The sequence below is a fragment of the Podarcis tiliguerta genome, assembly GCF_965153285.1.
Source record: "Podarcis tiliguerta genome assembly, chromosome: 8".
Taxonomy (NCBI): domain Eukaryota; kingdom Metazoa; phylum Chordata; class Lepidosauria; order Squamata; family Lacertidae; genus Podarcis; species Podarcis tiliguerta.
In genome coordinates this window covers 56,953,599-56,974,428 of record NC_139541.1, presented here as the reverse complement: position 1 = coordinate 56,974,428, position 20,830 = coordinate 56,953,599, and the positions used below count along the sequence as shown (strand labels likewise).

Genomic DNA, 20,830 nt, shown 5'->3' with positions numbered 1-20,830 from the left:
TGCTTTGAGACTCCTTAAAGGGAGTGAAAGGCAGGATATCAAATCCAAACTCTTCTTCTTCTTCTTCTCTAGCTAAAAAATAATAATCAGGTATCTGGTCAGCATAGCGCAATGCTGGGGAAGTTGTGACCCTCCAGATTTTGCTGGAGTAGAACTTGTATCCTCCTTGAGGATCTGGAAGGCCAGAATCTCTACCCCACCCCTGGGGTAGGTAATACCAGAGGTCTGATCTGATAGGAGGCAGTTCCCATGTTCCAGCTGTACTGCTGCTGCTCAGTTTCATTGGATGATCTTGAGTACTAGAGTTATATGAGAGGCAGGAAAAATTCTGTCTGCACACATTCCCCGCACTGAACACAATTTAATAAACATCTTTTCACATCCTGTTGAGCTGCAAAGGAGAACTGGGTGCCGTCAAGAGGAGACAGTCCTCTAATGCTTCTTGGCTGTGCATTAACCGATACGAATCCGAAGTGTAGCTGGTAACTGACATACTGACTTGTAGGAGCTGAGAGTCCCCCCCCCCTGTTTCTTTAAACCAAGTGCTGTCAAATTGTCACGTACACGCATGTACCTAGTGTTGCTGCCTGTGGGTCTTGGGGGCAGTGCACTGCCCTGGGAGATGGATGGTCTCTGCATGCGGTTACGCAAGCTTGTGGGCCAGTCTTTCCATGTGCCATATTTAGAATTGCTGGATCGGGGAAAAATATTTTTGCACAGTTCCCATTCCTTTGTCTTCAGCAACCTTTGTTTTCCCTTTTATTCATTTCTTTGCTAATTGTGCCAACTCCACCTCCCCTCCTTTTTTTTCTTTTAAGGATGCTTGGATAAAAGAAGGGAGGAAGATTTGAAATAGCTTAGCTTACACACTTAATCGGCCCATTTTTGGAGGATATAGCTGCATTGGTGAGAGAAACAGTTCTTTCAGACAGTATAATGTTTCTCTGTGGAGATTTCTACCCCCTCTAATTAGTAATGATCAAAGTCACTTTGCGATGTAACAACTGGCCATGATTCAGAGACGAAACGGTAACATTTTCTCCCGTTCAGCGCAAAAAAGGTGCAAGTGTTATTGATTGTCACAAGCCACTGTGTCAGCCCAACCCCAGGGCTTTGGGTGGCTCATGATACTCTCAGTCCACCTCTGGAGTTTCTTTGTTTTTCTTCTAATATGTAGCACTGACATTCCACCGTTCATCGAATGGCATTGACGCAGCTTGCAATGTAAAACGCTAATATACCAAAGACAAAACAGCGGATATAAATGGCAGATGAAACAAGAGCCAAAAATTAAAAGCCCAAACAAAAGGCAGCATAAAAGGCAATTGAAAAGATCCACAGTACCATTTAAAGTCATTAATATGCATGTCAGAACAAGATGAACGTGGTGCAGCACCCAAAAATGGGAGTTGCATAATTTGGGTGCCACCACCAAAAAGCCTATTCTTTTTCTGACAGCCACCTGTCTGACCTCCAGGTGGCTATTCTTCAGCCTGGGGTTCCTGCAGTCTATAACAGAAGCATGAAGTGCAGCAAGCAGTGGCGTCTGTTCAGTTCCACCAACCTCATTCCACTCTCAACCAGCCCCCATTCTTACTTAAAGCCAGTCCAAGAGGTAGCCCTGCTTCCCAGCTTCCTCTTCCTCCTTAGTCTCTGTGTTGCCCTTGCAGAACTCAGCAGGGCGGAGGAGGGGGAGAGAACCAGAATTAGTTAGCTTTGCCTGTCAATGGCTCTAGTGCCACCTACTGTTGGGTTCCCTGCTTCCCACCCTACCAATGGGCTTTAGCCATTACTGTTCATTGACCCAGAGTGGGAGGCCAAGTTTTCCACATTCATCCCTGTCACTGGCAATCCAAGGGCTTTGTGCTGCCAGCCAGTTGCAAGGGCTAGGGCCCAGTGCTTGTGGCTGGAAGAGAGCGAGGCAGGAGCAAGGGAATTCTGTAAAGCCTGTGTGGCAGGAGACATGTCCCTCCATTGATCTGAGCCAAGCATTGCAAGCCTTAAAGGTTCTGTGGGTCTTGCAGCACTCTTTAAAAGAAAGCTCAAAGGGAGCCTTTGGTTCACCCTGTGGTCTGACACATCTTCCTCCCAAGCCAGGCAAATTTCAGCACGAGCCATCTCTTCTCCCCACACACCCCAGGAGTGTAGATTCTGTGACCACAGAGCCCTCCTTCCTCAGAAGAGATTGGAAGACATTGATATGTTTGGCTGGCAACTGGGTCTTGTTTGCTCCTTCTCTCTTTTCATTCATTCAGTTTTTAGAAACCGCCAGAATCGGCAGTATTGAGATCCGGCGGGTTTCTCATTTCAGGCGCCTGCTCTCGGACTGCAGCGGGGCGAGAGTTTCACATCCTTTGCTGCGTGTCTTTTGTACCCAAGCTCCAGTTTTTCAGCCCAACTTGAGAAGTTTTCCAAAAGGCCAAAAGGATGGGACTCGCTGTTTTCATTATACTTTTAGTATCTCTCACATGTTTCCAACAACACAAACTCTGCTCCTGAGTTCATGCAGCCTGCAGAGTCCTGCAGCGAAGGTGTTTCGTGGACTGTGCCATCTCAGGCTACAGCTGTAGAGGAGTCTGACTCCTCATCCCAAGAAGAAATCTCCCTGCATGGAGAACTCTAGCATGCAGTGGAGAAGTGTTCACCCTAGCTTTCCTTGTTGTCTGTTATCTGCCCCCCCCATATGTACTTGGGAGAGGATTCAAACACACAGCTGGCTTTTCTGCCCCCAGCCTGCAAAAGTTTTACTTCCAAACTTTGCTGATTGTACTTAACCTGTCCTCTGTAGCAGAGTTGTCAGAAATTGTGTGTGAATGATATTGGGTTGTTGTTTTTTTTTAAATAGAAATAAACTTGATCCATCTGAAGCTACCTGTGAAGTGCTTGGGAGACTCTTGTGCAGGGGTCAGCAACCTTTTTCAGCCATGGGCCGGTCTATCGTCCCTCAGACCATGTGGGGGGCCGGACTATATTTTTTTTGGGGGGGGGGGGATGAACAAATCCCTATGCCCCACAAATAACCCAGAGATGCATTTTAAATAAAAGCACACATTCTACTCATGTAAAAACAGGCTGATTCCCGGACCATCCGTGGGCTGGATTGAGAAGGCGATTGGGCTGCATCCAGCCCACGAGCCTTAGGTTGCCTACCCTTGCTCTTGTGCTTATAGATCATTTGTTTGGAACCAAAAGGATGCCTCTGGTGCTCTGTGGAGTTTAATGCTGTTGGCTTGTTTTGCAACCTATATCCTGCTTTGTCTTCAAAAAGTACCCAAAGCAGCGAAAAAAACAAGAAGGAAATAACCACCCACCCATGAGAGAGAGAGACTGCAAGAACAGCAGCCAGCTAAAAGAACTAAGAGCTGCCCAGCAATAAAACTGCACATCGGGGGCAGAAGAGCAGACCTTCCAAGCATGGGCGTAGCCAGGATTTTTGTTATGGGGCAGGCCTTTTGTTGAGGGCAGAACCTCAGTTTGCTATGTATTTTTCTTTATTTTCCTTGATGGGGGGCAGCTGCCCCTCCCTGCCCTACTTTGGCTACGCCCATGTCTCCAAGTGTCCCTATTTTCCAGGGACGGTCTCAGATTTGCAGAAGCCATCCTGGTTTCTGATTTGATCCTGTAATGTCCCACTTTTCCTTAGGACTTCCCTATTTTCACTGGAGAAATTTCTGGAGGTTATGGAGTTATCTGACCCCCAAGCCATCTAAAGGCAGCCCTGTATAGGGAAGTTTTTTAAATGTTTGATGTTTTATTATGTTTTTTTTATATATATGGTGGAAGCCGCTGAGAGTGGCTGAGGCAACCCAGTCAGATGGGTGGGGTAGAAATATAATAATAATAATAATAATAATAATAATAATAATAATAATAATAGATGTCCCTTTCATTGGAGAAATATTGGAGGGTATGGAAGAGACATCAGTCTGGCGGGCAAAAGCATAGCCAAAGAGAAATACTTTCCATCCACGTGAAAAATTCCAAACCCTGGGTTCAGCTAGTGAGAGAATCTCCTCTTGCGAGGCCAAGGGGGAGTGTGTGTACATACTGTCAGACCCAGGGGCTTTGCCTTGTATTCCTAGATAGCTAAGGTTTACTTGTGAGTTTAGTAAATGCCAAGCGCTGTTCTTGAGTGGAGTCCTTTTCCACGTAAGTTTACCTTGCATGCTGCATGGACAAAACTTGCCATGAAACTCGGACCCAGGGTTTAAATTGCGCCTCAGCACAGCAGCCCCTGGCCAGAGGGCCTTAAGCTTCCTTTGTAGAGTGTTCTACGTGTGACCCACCAATCAGGTTTGTATTGTGGCCTCCTGGCTGGACACGGCTGTATTTCCCCACCCACCCTAGTCTCAGGCAGGCAGCCAAAAATAAAAAGACTTGTCATGCTTCTGCTGGGCTGTTTGTGCATGGCTGATGAGCAGCTTGGTCTGTGAGTCTACTGCCGACTTGCCATAAGGACTAGAAACTTGAGGTTGAAGCACGGCAGAGAACTGATGGAGAAACTGACCAAGAAGGCTTTGAGCTTAATGGGGGAATTCTGAATAGATGAAAGAGTGCAGGTCTCTCCAAGAGCAAATATGGCATGATTCAGAAAGACATGCATGGGGAATAGCTGCCACACTCCATGGAGTGCTGGCTTTATTCAGAGCTGTGACTTCAGGGGCCATGACTGATCCCTCCTCCCCCCAAAAAACTTTGCTGGTCATGCCAGTTATTAGTGCAATAATGGGATTCTGAGCCCCTTGTCACCACAAAAGTGCTTCCTTTCACCAGTCCCCAGAGAATGGCTACAAAGTCCCCCCCCCCCTTTTTTCTTTTTATAAGTGATTAAATATTTAAAATTCTGGCTCAACTCTGATAGTGCTCAGAATATTACAGGCTGTGTGCGTCTCTTGTTCTGCTTGTTTGAGATCATCATTTTCCCTGGTTGCTGTTTGGGAAAGAAAGACAATGTGTAAAAATGGTTTTGTTGCTTCCCCTTGGATAGCTGGGAAATGGATCAACCAGAAGGGTTTGGCTCCCTGTGGCTGAATTGAGTGGGGAGGGGCCCCTCAGGCTCAGGAACCAAAAGTGGCCCCCAAGACCTCTCTGCCTGGCCCTCGGGACCCTCCTCTTTATTGTCACGTATGCTGGTAGCTTATTCCACACCCTGTAACAATGAATTCCACCTGGATTGTGTGTTGTGTGAATAAGCATTTCCTTTTGTCTGTCCTGAGCTTGCTGGCAGTGGGTTTTCCCTGAGCAACCCTAGAGCTTTAGCCTTCTGAACAAGGAAGTTACAATGCTGCTAAAATGTCTGCATAATGTAGTAAGTTCATTCCTAAGGATACAGCTTTTTCTTCTGATTTTCTTCTAGTTAAATAGGTGAAGCTCTCGTTCATTTATTTGTCATTTTTCAAAGGGGAAAGTCTTGCAAGCAAGGAAGAGGCAAGCAAACTTTACAGCATACCGGTATTTCACCTTAATAAATGAGAGCTCAATTATGGGCATTTGAAGATATTTCATTCGCTTGCTCTTTTTCCTCTTACTCATGGGGGAAAGCAATGAGCTCTGGTGCCAGCCTCCACAACTGCTGGAATTCCTACTGAGACACTCACCAGTTTTGGAGATTTTACCATGCATTGCTCCCAGTCTTCTAACTTATCTTTGTAGGCTAGAAACCTAGGAATGTAGGAAGCTGCCTGAGTCAGACTATTGGTCCAGCCAGCTCAATATTATCTACACGGACTGGCAGCAGCTCTCCAGTGTTTCAGATGGGGCTCTTTCCCAACCCCACTGAGAGGTGCCAAAAATCAAACCTGGAACCTTCTTGTATGCAAAGCTCTACCACTAAGCTACTACTCCCCCCCCCTCCAAGAAAAGCCTTTAAAAATCTGTGAGGTTGTTTTCTGGATGCAACAGAGATTTCTGCTGGTCATTAGGTATTTGTCTCTCTTCTCTGATGTAGCCATGTCTTGGACTTGGTTTGCACATAAAGGGAGGGGAAGTGATAAAGTTCTAAGGTGGTAGAGTGCTGGGCAAGGGTCGCATATTAGAACACTTCCCTGGCTGTAGTTAAACATCCCTGCACTTAGAAAGCTAGCCCAGAAGGTGGTGTGGGCTAAAACGTCTCCCCCCTGATGTGCTAGCCTTCTACTTGCAGGGAGATTTTACTATTGCAGGAAGATCGCTCCAAAGTGGCACCTCCTGCTGACAGAAGAAAACTTTTCAAGCTTGCAAATTCAAGTCTCCGTCTTCATTTCTCTTAAAAGAAGCTGAGAGGCTTCAATAAACTAAGATAAGATTGGCATTTGGGGTGCGTGTGTGGCTAGGAGGTTCAATGGCTCATCCCCCAGATTTTGCAGCAAAAAAGTGTTGTGCCTCTAGCTCTGGTTTCCGAGACTTCCCAGGCTCCGTCAGCTGCTCCATGCTGCCACCTACGGGCCATGCCTCCCACCTGCAGCTTGGTCAGATGCACTGGTGGCGAGTTCTTGAGGGTTCTCTAACTTGTTGGTGTCTGAGGTGGAAACTCCAGCTGCCTTCCATGGGCTGTGACCCAGCGAGAAGTCCTTCTGAGGAGAGGGTTGCTGAGAATGCTTCCACTTCCAAGTTTCCACCTGGTCTGTGTTTGATCAGACTCCAAGCCTGGCTGGACCAAGAGATGGCCAAGCCCCAAATGTCCTCTCCCGCTCTCAAACATGGCAGCTCCAGTGTGAGTTATGTCCATCCCCCTTTGAGCATGGCCTGCTTTGGGGCTCCACTGCTCCCTGGTGAGCCCATGCCCTCCTTTTCCAAAGAAAGGATTGGCTAAATTGAATAGGCTAAAAGGGGCCTCCCTGCTTCCTTTTGCCCAGTGGCGAAGCTGCATGCTCTGCTACCAGGGGCAGAGAGCAGGCGGGGGCATGGCTGGTGCCCCCCAGGGGCATGACATGCATCCCAGGGGTGTGGCATGCCACCCATGGGGGTGTGACACACATCCTGGGGGTGTGACGTCCTGCCTGCAGGGGCATGACACGCAGTCCATGGGGGCGTGGCACCCAGCGTGTGCAGGGGTACACGGCGTGTATCCAGGGGGGCTGCCGCAATGGCACCCTACCAGAATAGTGGTGCCAGGAGCAGTCCGCTCCCTCCCCATTCCCGTTCCTCCGCCAGTGCCTCCGCCACCTGACCCTTTTAATTGTAGGCGTTGGGTAAGGAACCTGAGCTACGATCCCTCTCCATAGGCCAGTCCAAAGAAGACCTCACCCTTGCTCTGTGGTGTAGTGGTTAGACTACAACCTGCGGAGGGGGAAAGCGAGCATTCAAACAACCCTCTCCATCATGAAGCTCCCTTTGCCTGCTCTACCTCACAGGGTTGCTAAGAGGATAAAATGGGGAGGCGGAGAGCCAGGCACGCCACTCTCATATCCTTGGAGGAAAGCCAGGGCATAAATGCACACTTTAAAAAAAGGAAGCCTTGCCAGTCTCCATTCATTTCTCCTTAACATTTATATATTATGCTTGTATTTTTTTTATTTATTTTAAAAAAAACACTTTAACTTTTAGAAATCCCAAAGTGGTTTACAGTGGTGGATTAAAAATATATCAGCACAGTAAAACATTATTGATAAAACAGAGCAAAACAGTAAAATATAATAAAAACAGTACATTTAGAGGGTTTTTTGAGAAGTTAAAAAAAACCAGCCCAGGAGATTTTTTTATTTTTTTATTTCATAAGATTTATACACTTGATTGTAAAAAAAAACAACAACCCTCAAAGCTATTTACAAAAAGATAAGATGATAAAATCAAGAAAAATTTGCAACCTTAACTTAAAACAGATTGAAATCACATCAACTTTCTAAATCTATGTTGAAACAGTGAAGAAAATCTTTGCCAAATAAGCACTGCCGCATTTCTTTCCCTGTCCATAGAGTTATTTGATCTTGTATCTTATTTTCTTACAGTACGTACAGGGTGTGTTGTGGGGTCTGCTGACTAGTTCAGTGAGTTGATTTAGACTGAACTTTCTGACGGTAGCAGCTGCTTACCTTGGAAGGTGGTGGGTTCTTCTTCCTTGGAGGTTCTTAAACAGAGGTTGGGTGGCTATCTGTCAGGGATGCTTCAGCTGCGATTCCGGCATTGCAGGGGGTTGGACTTGAGCACCTTTGGGGGTCCCTTCCAACTCTCCAGTTCTATGGTTCTATGAAAGAGGAAGAAAACAGTGTCAGAGGTATGTGCCATTGCCAGCCCGAGCTAATCTGTGTCCCCCTCCTCTTGTTGTTCCAGATTTCTCCTGGTCTTCAGCTGTCTGGTCCTGTCTGTGTTTTCAACCATCCCAGAGCATCACAAATTCGCCAACCAGTGTCTCTTCATCCTGGTAAGGGGGGCTCCTCTGGCCCCCTCCTCATCTGTCTTGCTCTCCTGTCTGCCCATCTTAAGTCTGTTCTTCATTCTTGCAAATCCCTTCTCTCTGCCTTTGGTCTTCCAATCCTTTCTCTTCAGGTGGCTTTGCTATAGGGCCAGCTCCAAGTTTGTAAGTAAGGGACATAGGGATCCCCATTCCATTCCCTCCAAGAGGGTGGTAGCAGCTCCCTCCCACCATTCTCGGTTTGCTTGCCCTGGGAAAGGAAGAAGAATAAGCAGAAAAGTTTGGATTTGATATCCCGCTTTATCACTACCCGAAGGAGTCTCAAAGCGGCTAACATTCTCTTTTCCCTTCCTCCCCCACAACAAACACTCTGTGAAGTGAGTGGGGCTGAGAGACTTCAGAGAAATGTGACTAGCCCAAGGTCACCCAGCAGCGGCATGTGGAGGAGCGGGGACGCGAACCCGGTTCACCAGATTACGAGTCCACCGCTCTTAACCACTACACCACACTGGCTCTGGAATCAGAGGTTGGCATCATTGGTCACCTTCCAAAGGTCGTGTCTCAGTGGGGTCCTGAGAAGGCTCTTTTCCTTCTGCTGCTGCTGCTGCTTCTCCTTCTCCTCCTCTCTCAGCAAACCAGCAGTGGAAGGAATGAAGAGGGTGGGGAGGAGCAGGTGCCAAGGAGATCCAGGGTGGTGTAGTGGTTGGAGTGCCTGATTATGACCTGGGAGACCAAGGTTCGAATCCCCGCTTATCCAAGAAGCTCACTGGTTGACCTTGGGCCAATCACTGCCTCATAGCCCAACCTGCCTCTCAGGGTTGTTGTGAAGATTAATTGAGGCAGGGGAGAACCATGTGCATCACCTTCCGCTCCTTGCATGGAATGCAAATGCAATAAGCAAATATATAAATGAGGCTGCCCCTCTCCATTCCACCTACAGCAGCTGGCTGGCCTAATAACTGAACCTTAATTCCCTAAATGGCCTTAAACGGCCTCGGCCCAGTATACCTGAAGGAGTGTCTCCACCCTCATCATTCTGCCCAGAGGTCCAGTGCTGAGGGCCTTCTAGCCGTTCTCTCGCTATGAGAAGCCAAGTTACAGGGAACCAGGCAGAGGGCCTTCTCGGTAGTGGCACCTGCCCTGTGGAACGCCCTTCCACCAGATGTCAAAGAGAAAAACAACTACCAGACTTTTAGAAGACATCTGAAGGCAGCCCCGTTTAGGGAACCTTTTAATGTTTAATAGATTATTGTATTTTAATATATTCTGTTGGAAGCCACTCAGAGTGGCTGGGGAAACCCAGCCAGATGGGCAGGGTATAATATTATTATTATTATTATTATTATTATTATTATTATTATTATTATTCCACACTGATGACTGGAAAAGCATCCTCTGCTTCCCCTGAGGCCACAGAGTAGTTTAGGAGGGGGCTGGGACAGGCTGTGTAGCAATGGAGATTGGTCCTTTAGGGCAACTGGGGGAGCACTGCCCCACCAACCTCAGCTTACATCTACTTTCTTGCCTCCTGCCTTGCAACCTTTGCAGGTGGTGGCAGCAGTGGCTGTCAGCTTCCTTCTCCTGAGTCTCAGTGTTGCCCTTGCAGAACTCAGTAGTGGGGAGGAGGAGGAGGATGGAGACAGTTGTCTCTGGCGCCACCTGCTGTTGGCCTCCCTGCCTTCCACCCCAGTGAGCACCAGCCACCATTGCTGTGTTTGCAAGTCTACCCTCCAACAGAGGGATACGACCACAGGACTTGGAAGGATAGCCAGGGAGTGGCCTCTACCGCCCCAAACCTCCGCTAATAGAGGCAGCTGTCTCGCTTGGCCTAATGGTAGGGCCAGTACCTTTGCTTGTGGGCTTCCTGGAGGACTCTGGGTGCATAATGCTAGCTTAGCTGGATCTTTTGGTCTGATTTGGTAGCAAGATTCCTCTTCTCATAGCCGGCAGTCCTGGTGGTGAACTTTATCCGTATGGAAAAGGCGGGTGACAACTTGGGGAAGAGGGAAGGGTGACCAAACCCAGGGGGAGGGGGTGGGCGAGAAGAATCTTTAAAAAAAGCAACTTTCCCCCAAACTGTCAGAAACGGCTGACGCTGGAATTCTCCCAACTGAGATGGAGACTAAATTAAGAAGGTCCGTGTGACTTTCCCTCTAGTAAGCAAAATAGGGGCTTGTTTGTGAAAAAGGAAAGAAAGGAAAGGGAGGCGATGAGGCAGGACAAAGCTGACACGGCGGGAAAACTTGCCCTTATTGACTAGCGCTCCAAGGGTGCAAGAAAGGGATGCAAGTGAGCTGCTCATACGGGCTTCCTGGGCAAGGGTGCTGAAGCGCCACTCTGGCTTTCCATTCAGACCAGGAAAGATGGAGAGGCTTGTGAAGCTGCCATCTCTGAGGGAAGGGTTATAATTCATTGGCAGAGCATCTGTTTTCCATGCAGAAGGTCCCAGGTTCAATCCCTGGCATCTCTGGGCTGGCAATATTCCCCCCCCCCAGCTGAAACCCCAGAGAACTGCTGCCAGTCAGTGTGGACAGTACTGAGCTAGATGGAGCAATAGTCTGACTCAGTAGAAGGGATCTTCCTTTGTTCCTATTTAAACCATCCCTTTATTTGGAGCCACAAGGGCTGGAATCTTACTTTAGCAAAAGGGAAGGGCCATAGCTCAGTGCCAGGGCCCCCGCTTTGTGCACAGAAGGCCCCAGGTTCAGTCCCTGGTGTCTGCAGGAAAGACTGGTAATGTTCCCCATCAGAAACCCTGGAGAGAGCTGCTGGCAGTCAATGCAGACAATACTGAGCTGGGTGGACAAAGGGTCTGGCTTGCTATAAGGCAGATTAGCTAAGTGGAAGGCAGATTCCTAGGTCCCTACTGCAGTGATTAACTTTATGGATAAAAGGTTGAGCTTCTTCAGTTACATGAGAAACCATGACTCCATACCTCAGCTGTACAGTGGTACCTTGGGTTACATACGCTTCAGGTTACAGACTCCGCTAACCCAGAAATAATACTTCAGGTTAAAAACTTTGCTTCAGGATGAGAACAGAAATTGTGCTCCGGTGGCGCGGCAGCAGCAGGAGGCCCCATTAGTTAAAGTGGTGCTTCAGGTTAAGAACAGTTTCAGGTTAAGAACAGACCTCCAGAATGAATTAAGTACAAATTAAGAACGAATTAAGTACTTAACCTGAGGTACCACTGTACATGGAAACAGCTGCCGTAGTTCCTTGGCTTGAAACAAGGGTGCCCTGTAGCAGACTCCCCTGTAGCTCAGTGAAAGCCTCTGCTTTGCAGGCATCACCAGATGGGAATGGGAGAGACTTTTTTTCCTGGAACCCTGGAGAGCAGCTGCCAGTCAGTGTTGACAGTACTGAGCTAGATGGTCCAATAGTCCAACTCTGTGTAAGGCAGCTTCCTGTGTTCCTACGAATAGGCCAGCCAGGCTGGTGCTCACAAGTGGCTTTGCAGCTGAAGTTCTCTGGGGGCTCTCATAATACGCCCCCCAAATATCTATTCGAAAGTGAATTCCCGCCATCGGTGTAAACCAACTTCCTCTACCTTCTCCAGAAGAGATCCTTTGCTATCTGAGGTCTGGCCTTTGCTTGGGAGAGGGATCAATGATTTTCAATGAGGACATTTATATTTAGAAAGCAGGTCCCTATGCCACCCTGCCCTTTCCGGTTTCTAATTTCTGCTTGTGGGGTCCACGGGGGCCTGCCGAGGTGGCCTGGTCACTGGTCTGTGGTGGAAACTGCAGGGGGGGGGGGAGAGAGGTCTCATTTTGCATGGCTTGAACTGACATTTGGTAGTCGCATAAGGAGGAATCTCATAGCTGGACGTCTGGTCTGATCCAAGCCCCACCTGGTCCAATGTCCCATTTCAGCCAGCCTGTTAAGATGCCTCTTTGAAGCCATTAAGCGGGAGCCTCTACCTGCAGCTCATTCCCTGGGCCTGACATTCAGAGATTATGCTGATTGTCTCTTGAACATGGAGGCTCCATTTTAGTTGTCATGAGTAATCAAAGAGGTATTTATTTATTAGATTCCTTGCCATCCTTTACTGTGAAGCCCCAGGTTAAAACAATAGAATATTAGATTACAAGGATAATACCAGGTTACGACCACGGTGAGAAATTATGGTTACAACAATGCAATATTGAATTATAAAATGCAGCCGCCGCAGCCATAAAACACATTATCATGAGTTTGTTTAAAGTCTTTCAAATTAACAGTTGTCTCTTAATTTTTACGGCAGCAAATTTTGTAAGTTAACTGTGCTTTAAGAAAGACCGTTGCTTTGCTCTGGTTTTATTTTCCCTTTTTTATAGGGGTTCAATAGCTATCTTTAATATGCTTTTGTGGGAGGAGGTGTAGCCTGTCTTATGGTACAGTAGCCCTGAAAGGCGAGGTGTAAATATTTTATTAAATACAATATATGAGTGCGACAGAGGGGACGACAGAGGACGAGATGGTTAGACAGTGTTCTTGAAGCTACAAACATGAGTCTGACCAAACTGCGGGTGGCAGTGGAAGACAGGAGTGCCTGGCGTGCTCTGGTCCATGGGGTCACGAAGAGTCGGACACGACTGAACGACTAAACAACAACAACAACAACGAGTGCGAAGAAGCATGTTCTTTTATCGATTTTAAACTTAGCCACATGTCTGCTTATTTGGGTGACTTTCAACACACACACACACAAACATACAGGGGGGCGGGGCAAGTTCTTACTATTACTGTTAACGGAGAGTGATTTCAGAAGTGTTTTGTAGCTTTCTCCTGCCTGGTTTACCCCTCTCCAAAACCCCACATCTGATTTTTTCTGTTCCTCTCTCCTCCTTTGCAGGAATTTGTCATGATTGTGGTTTTTGGCATGGAGTACATCATCAGGGTCTGGTCAGCCGGCTGCTGCTGCCGCTACAGAGGCTGGCAGGGACGCTTTCGATTTGCCCGGAAACCTTTCTGTGTCATAGGTACGCCTTTCGTTTTGCTCTATAGCAGCCAGGAGAGAAGGAGGAATCACAGGAAGAGACATAGTAATGGGACAAGGCGTGCACAGCTGGACCACATCTTTGCACCGAATGTGTAAACCACACCCACCTGTTAGCCACCAGACATCAGGAACAGCCATCTGTTATCCTTGATCTAAGCACTCAGATATGCACTGCACTAAGATCAGGAGATAATTCTGTGCCTGCTGCCTTTCAAAGAGCAAACAGAGCTTCATTTCTTAGATCTTAGTGATGTGCTGAGATCAGATATCAGCCTGTAGCTGCTGCTGTGGCCTGAACTTTGATGCCATGTCACATCAGGTAATTGACAGGTGGCCCCAACCTGCCCATCAAAAATGGTCCACAGAGGGTGAACCAATTCTGGATGGGGCCCTCTTCCTGTATCTAATTCCCCACCGCTGATACAAGGCTAGCCAGCAACATTGTTCTTGGGGTAGTGTGCATAGAACGGTAACATACAATTTAAAAAGACAATTTCATATTTTATTTTATTTTTTGAATAACCCAACTTGCAACATAAAATTCGTTTTCTGGAAGAAAGGAGACTCAAAATAGACAATTCAAAAGTACATCATGCAGTTCGTAAATAGTGGCTAAAAATGCTAAAATTGTATATTTGTAAAAAAAATAAATAAATGCAGGTTGTTAAAAAAGAATAAAAATGTTCCAGAAAGACAGCAAGGCAGGCATCAGATGGCCCTTTCTTAGGAGGGTGTCCCACGGCTCAGCTACCTGAGCCTGTGGCTTACCTTTGTGGGGGCACCTGGAACAAGTCCTCTGAAGATCTAAGGCTTACAGCAGTTATATATAAGAGAATATGATTTTTCAGGGATCTTGGTCTCAAGCTACTAAGGGCTCCAAAGGTTAATGGGACCCAGAAACAGTGAGATCCTAGATACAGGTGATCTTAAGCCATATAGACCTTATGTTCCCCTTTCACGGAAGGTTTTTAATACCTTCTTCATGATTTGAATAAAGACATCCAAGTTGTTTTACTGCAGTTCTTAAAGAGCTCTGGGTGGCCTTTATCTCAAGCCCTGCTTTGTCCTTTAGAGACCCACATTTTTCTTAATTTTTGCTGAGCTATCAAGTTCTCTTCACCAAGGGCGGCCTTGAATGCCACCTACTGGAAGTCCTGAGCACTGCATATATTGCATAGTCTTACTCGCTTCGCCGCAGAGGAGCTGGTGTAGCCCTTTGAAAAGAGAACTTTAAAAATAGTTCCGTTGCCCCAGTCTCACAGCAGTGTCACTGCATAGCATGCCTTGCCCCAAGAGGTTATGTTATCTTCCTCCTTTCTATTCTTCCTACAACTGAAGATGCTGTTTTTAAAACAAGCTTTTGATTCCATGTGGTTCAGTTTAAGTAATTGCTTTTGACTTTTGGCTGTTTGGATTCTTGTTTATTGATGCAGCTTTTAGTTAGACAGTTATACTGGATTATTGTTATTTTTATGCCTGTTTTTATATTTTGCAAGGTGCTTTGAATTGCTCTTGCAGTTCAGTGTCAGAGCATCTTATTTGCATACAGAAAATCCCAGGTTCAATCATCCACATTTCCAGGCAGAGCTGAGAGAGGCCTCTGGAGAGCCACTGCCAGTCAGTGTCAACAGTATGGAGCTAGATGGACCCATGATCTGACTCAAAATAAGGCAGCTTCCTATGCCCCAGGGACACATTTTTATACAAATAATTTAAAGACTTTTCATAGTTCAAGGATGTGTGCTTCCCTACCGCCCCATTAGAACATAAGCATCCTATGAATCTCTCTCTGTGTGTAATTTTGGCCCAGTTGCAAATCCTTGGTGGTGCTTCAGGTGACCAGCTTCTGCACTTAGGCAGAGGGTTTTTGCTGAACACACAGGGGTCCGACCCACCCCTTGGGCCCTGGGTCATGCTTGCTTTCCCCTTCTCTTCTTCTGTTCCAGATTTCATCGTTTGCATTGCTTCTCTGGCCGTCATCGCTGCTGGCACCCAGGGGAACATCTTTGCTACCTCGGCACTGCGCAGCATGCGCTTCCTACAGATCTTGCGCATGGTGCGCATGGACCGCCGTGGCGGCACCTGGAAACTCCTGGGCTCAGTGGTTTATGCGCACAGCAAGGTGAGTTGGCAGCCTGAGGCAAAAATAGAAGGTACAAAGCACACTGTGCGGGTGGGGGTGGCCATGTTTGAGGTGTGGGAAGAAAGAGGCTCAGTTCCAGCGCTGCAAAGACCTAAAGACCTTCAGCCTCTCATTTGTCTTCAATAAGAGTCTTGCTGCCAGACTAGGCCAAAGACCTATCCAGTCCACCAGCCTATTCCCATAGTAGCCACCCACATGTAGACAGGAAACCCACAAGGAGCACCTGAATACAGCAGCACTCTTCCACACATGGTTGCCAGCAGCTGGTATTCAGAGGCATACTGCTTCCAATGCGGAAAGTGGTTTTAAATCTTTTTGAGGATGACTATGAGACTGAAAAAAATTTGAATCATCAACTTCTGGAAAATCAGGGGTTCTCAACCAGAGGCAGATGGATAAACCTGTTTCTATTCTATGGCATTTTGTTGTTGCCCAATCAAATCTCTGTCCCATCTCAGGTTTTGCAGATTTTAAAAAACAGAAAGCACAAAAAATTCTACATTTAAATTGTACATATTCTGCATTGCACATGTATTCTTCTTCCCCTAAAATGCACATTTTTGTATGCTTTCCAATGCATAAAATATATGCTGTCTTTCCTCCTTTTAATAAAATATATAGTACATCTTTTGTGTGCACATTTTTGGGGCATTGCAAAATCTGGAGAAGTGCATAATCTGAGTGATACTTGTATGCTGTTCCAAAAGAAATTTTGGTGACAGAAAACTGGGTCTGTCAGTTGCAGAGATTAAATTTCTTCTCCCTCCCTTCTCTCAGCACGTCTGCTTCCTCTCTGAATAAGCAATGATGTAAAGCAGCAAAGCTTATACAAAGTTCCAGGAGACCACGTGGTCTCTTAATAAGATCACTATTTGTTTGTTTGTTTGTTTGTAATATTTCTCACTTGCCCTTCACTGTAAGGTCCCAGGGCAAATCACCAAAAATATAGTACACAATTATAAAAATAGATAAAAATGTTACAATTAGAAAACGAAGCAAGATACAGTGGTACCTCGGGCTACAGATGCTTCAGGTTACAGACACTTCAGGTTACAGACTCTGCTAACCCAGAAATAGTACCTCGGGTTAAGAACTTTGCTTCAGGATGAGAACAGAAATAGCGCGGCGGCAGCGGGAGGCCCATTAGCTAAAGTGGTACCTCAGCTTAAGAACAGTTTCAGGTTAAGAACGGACCTCTGGAACGAATTAAGTTCTTAACCTGAGGTACCACTGTAATTCCAAATGGAACAGAACTAAATAGAGAGAATTGGCATGGACTGTATATCAGAGTGGCCTTCTCATCTTCTAGTGGGAATGATTATGTGTGGTGTCCAAGCCAGCCAGCCAACCCCTCCACCAGGAGACTAGAAGCAATTAGAAACCAAGCAGGGCATTCCACTCACCATCTGCCCAGTTTTCTGTTTTCATTTTTAAGTGACATTCAACTTTCTGTGGGCACTTAGCATGCTCAGTCATCATTAGGCTGGTTTGGGGTGTGGGTGTGTCTCTTTGGGAGGCTGTTTTTTCTTAAAACTGTACTTCTGCAAAGCTCAAGGTTCCCCTGAGCATGCTGCTATCTCCTTGTGTGGATTTCAGAGCCCCCTGGAGAAACATTGAATGACTCCAGAGAATCGCCAGTCATGTTGCACCTTTGGTTCTTTAGGAAGGTCTTTCTTTCTTGGTACTTTTGGGTATGTTCATATCTTAGTAGAAGAACCCCTGAATCTTGCACTCTGTTCCATAACTTAGGTTTCTGTGTCCTATTTCTTTGGTTTTCTAGCTGGCTTTTTATGTCTTCAGCTAGGACTGCTTTGCTCCAAGTTCCTTTTCAGGTTACTTGCTGAAGTTCACTTTTGTGTGTGTGTGTTTGTGTGTGGGGGGACAGGAGCTGATCACAGCTTGGTACATCGGTTTCCTGGTCCTCATCTTCGCCTCCTTCCTTGTCTACCTGGCAGAGAAAGATACCAACAAAGATTTTCTCACCTATGCAGACTCACTCTGGTGGGGTACGGTAAGTTAGACATCTTTTTGATCTGGCCTGCTCTTTCGTCTTGGGATGGGCAGGGAGGGAGAAGAAGTTAAGTTTGTTGGGGGGATGTTTCAGCTGACCTGTTGAGAGCACACTGGGTGCTTCGGAGATGTGGAGGACCAGGCTATGCGCTCTCTCCACTGTCAGAGACAGTATGCTAGGAATTGCTGGAATCACAAGTGGGGAGAGTGGTGTTGTGCTCAGGTCCTGTTTGTGGGTTTCCCACAGGCAACTGGTTGGCCACTGTGAGAACAGGATGCTGGATTAGCGGGGCCATTGGCCTGGTCCAGAAAGGTCTGTCTTGTATTCTTAAGATGCAGGGGGTGGGTACGGCTGAGTGCAGAGAGTATCTTCCATAGTCTAGGGAGGGGAAAGAAATTGACTTCATTTTGCTATTTAATATGAAGCTGCCTAATTCGGGTGGCGCTGTGGGTTAAACCATAGAGCCTAGGACTTGCCGATCAGAAGGTCAGTGGTTCGAATCCCCGCAACGGGGTGAGCTTCCGTTGCTCGGTCCCTGCTCCTGCCAACCTAGCAGTTTGAAAGCACGTCAAAGTGCAAGTAGATAAATAGGTACCGCTCTGGCAGGAAGGTAAACGGCGTTTCCGTGCGTTGCTCTGGTTCGCCAGAAGCAGCTTAGTCATGCTGGCAACATGACCCGGAAGCTGTACGCTGGCTCCCTTGGCCAATAAATTGAGATGAGTGCCGCAACCCCAGAGTTGGCCACGACTGGACCTAATGTTCAGGGGTCCCTTTACCTTTAATTCATGCTTCCCATAACAAAGCGAATGGCAGCCATCCTTTGAAATTCACACTTCTTTGAATTTTGTAATGCCCTTCTCCAACCAAAGAGATGGGTGCAAAAATGCATATATTAAGGGAAAGTGTGCATAAAAATATACATGAATGAAGCAAATCTGAGCTTGCCCTTTTACATGTACTGTTTAATCCTCATCCTTACACTTACAAGGTACCCATCATATAGTGTGACAGTACTTAATTTCTGAGACTCCTTTTCTGTTAATATTAGGCAGGTGCCCTTGTTGTATTTTTTCTTTTCTTTTTGAAGCCTGCTAGAAGCACTTTCATTTAGGCAAGCCTACCCAGATGTGTACTTTTATTATTATGAATATTTTATGCTATTTATGTAAGTAGCTTAGAGCTTTTTTATTTTAAGCAGTATATACATCTTGTTAAATAAATAAAAAACTGTGTTAAGGGAAATGGCTGGCAAAATCTGTATATTTGGCAAAGTTGAATACAAAAATGTGTGTATTAGGAACACACACACACACACACACACACACACACACAGTGAGGACTTTGCTAAAAAGCAAACCAAACTGATGAGGAAATAAGAACACAAAAGACCCCTACAGGAGTTTCCTGCAGCTAATCAGAAGCCATGCTTTGGTTTTCGAACGTTTTGGAAATCAAACGGACTTCCGGAATGGATTCCATTCGACTTCCAAGGTACAACTGTACTTGATAAAGACCAGAGGGGTCCAGCATCTTTTTTAAAGAATGGCCAACCAGATGTCCCAATGGGAAACCTGCAAGGAGGGCCTGAAAGCAACAGCCGCAACTCTCCCCATGTGAAATTCCAGCAACTGGCATTTGGAGGGATAATGCCCCCCAGCACAGAAAGTAGTACATTGCCGACATGCTTAGTAGCCATTGACAGCCTTATCCTCCGTGGAATTGTCTAATTCCCTTTTAAGGCCATCCAAGTTGGTAAACATCACAACCTCTTGTAGGAGCATATTCCATTGTTTCACTATGTAATGTGTGAAGAAGTGGTTTCTTTTTGCTTGTCCTGAATCTTCCAACATTCAGCTTACCGGTAATTGAATATTCCTGAGTTCTAGTATTAAGAGAGAGAGAGAGAGAGAGAGAGCTTTTTTTTTGCCACACTGTGCTCCCCACCCCCACTTACAGACCTTTTATTTAAATTGAAAAATTCAAAATGTTTGTAACCTTTCCTCCTAGGGGAATTGCTCCATCCCCATGATTGCCTTTTTCTGAACCTTGCCCAGATCCAACTGGGGGTGAGGCAACCAGAACAGGACATCAGATTCCAAGTGACACCGTAGATGTTTGTAACGGCATTATGGTGCCGGCAGTTTTATTTTCAGTTTGTTTTGTGGTGAACTGAATTTAAGAAATGAAAAGTGTTGTGTACCTCTCAGCTTAACCCTCTGAACGTGTAAAGGAACTAGAAGTTGACGTGAATCTAGCGGATGCCAGCCTAGTCCTAGCCAGTCATCTTGACTGAGATAGCTCAGTCAGTAGAGAGTGAGACTCATAATCTCAGGGTTGTGGGTTTGAGTCCCATGTTGGGCAAAAGATTCCTGCATTGCAGGGGGTTGGACTAGATGAACGTCATGGTCCCTTCCAACTTTTTTATTCTATTCTATTCTATTCTATTCTATTCTATTCTATTCTATTCTATTCTATTCTCAGATGTTGTCGGGCTACATCTCCCATCAGCCAGCATGCCCAATGGTCAGGGCTTGCAAGGGCTGCTGTCCGACAACCTTTGGAAGTTGCCAGGTTGACGGCAGGGTGATGGCAAAGGATTTGAATTGATATCTCCTCTTCTGCTTTCAGATCACACTCACCACCATTGGCTACGGGGACAAGACCCCACAGACGTGGCTGGGACGGGTGTTGGCAGCCTGCTTTGCCCTGCTGGGCATTTCCTTCTTTGCTCTACCTGCTGTAAGTAGGTGTCAATGAGATCTGGGGGAGAGGCTAACAGGGATGGCAGACTGGTGGGTAGGGGGAACCGAGGAGACACCAATGCCCTTGTCTGGCACAAGCAGGTGGGCTGGTGGGCTTTCCCAAGCAGTTGATGGGGCTCCTCCTCCGAAATTAGGCCTTGACCTCTGTTTTCTTGCTCCATTTCTCTTTTCCACACAGGGGATCCTGGGCTCGGGGTTTGCTCTCAAAGTCCAAGAACAACATCGGCAGAAGCATTTTGAGAAGAGACGGACACCGGCGGCCAACTTGATCCAGGTGGATAGAAAGGAGAGAAGAGTTTGCCGCAAGGCCCTTCTCCAGCTCTGTGGGTGGGCTATGATCCTGGGATTCCTCCCCCCCACTTCTTTATTTTTGATAGCCAAATCCTTGCCCTTGTAATTGTGGAGGTACGCTTGGAAGGGTGTGGTCAACACCTCATGGAATGGCTGGAATAATCCCCCCAAAGAAGCCAGGTGTTACTTATTTAGAATCACAGAATGGTAGAGTTGCAGGCATCCCCAAGATTCATCTAGTCCAACCCCTGCAATGCAGGGTTCTCAAATAAACAATCCCCTTGAAACATTTTTACCCTGTTCTTTAGGC

At 46.6% G+C, this 20,830-nt stretch overlaps 1 protein-coding gene across 4 annotated transcripts in view; it reads left to right on the top strand.

Moving 5' to 3' along the window:
* Positions 1-20,830, top strand: part of KCNQ4 (potassium voltage-gated channel subfamily Q member 4) — a 92,706-nt gene that overhangs the window by 47,842 nt on the left and 24,034 nt on the right. For all 4 annotated transcript variants that reach the window (XM_083453110.1, XM_083453112.1, XM_083453111.1 and 1 more), the window contains exons 2-7: positions 8,248-8,338; positions 13,167-13,293; positions 15,260-15,435; positions 17,342-17,467; positions 20,096-20,206; positions 20,408-20,503. In XM_083453110.1, the coding sequence (XP_083309236.1) occupies positions 8,248-8,338; positions 13,167-13,293; positions 15,260-15,435; positions 17,342-17,467; positions 20,096-20,206; positions 20,408-20,503 (727 nt within the window). The remainder of the gene's footprint in view (positions 1-8,247; positions 8,339-13,166; positions 13,294-15,259; positions 15,436-17,341; positions 17,468-20,095; positions 20,207-20,407; positions 20,504-20,830) is intronic.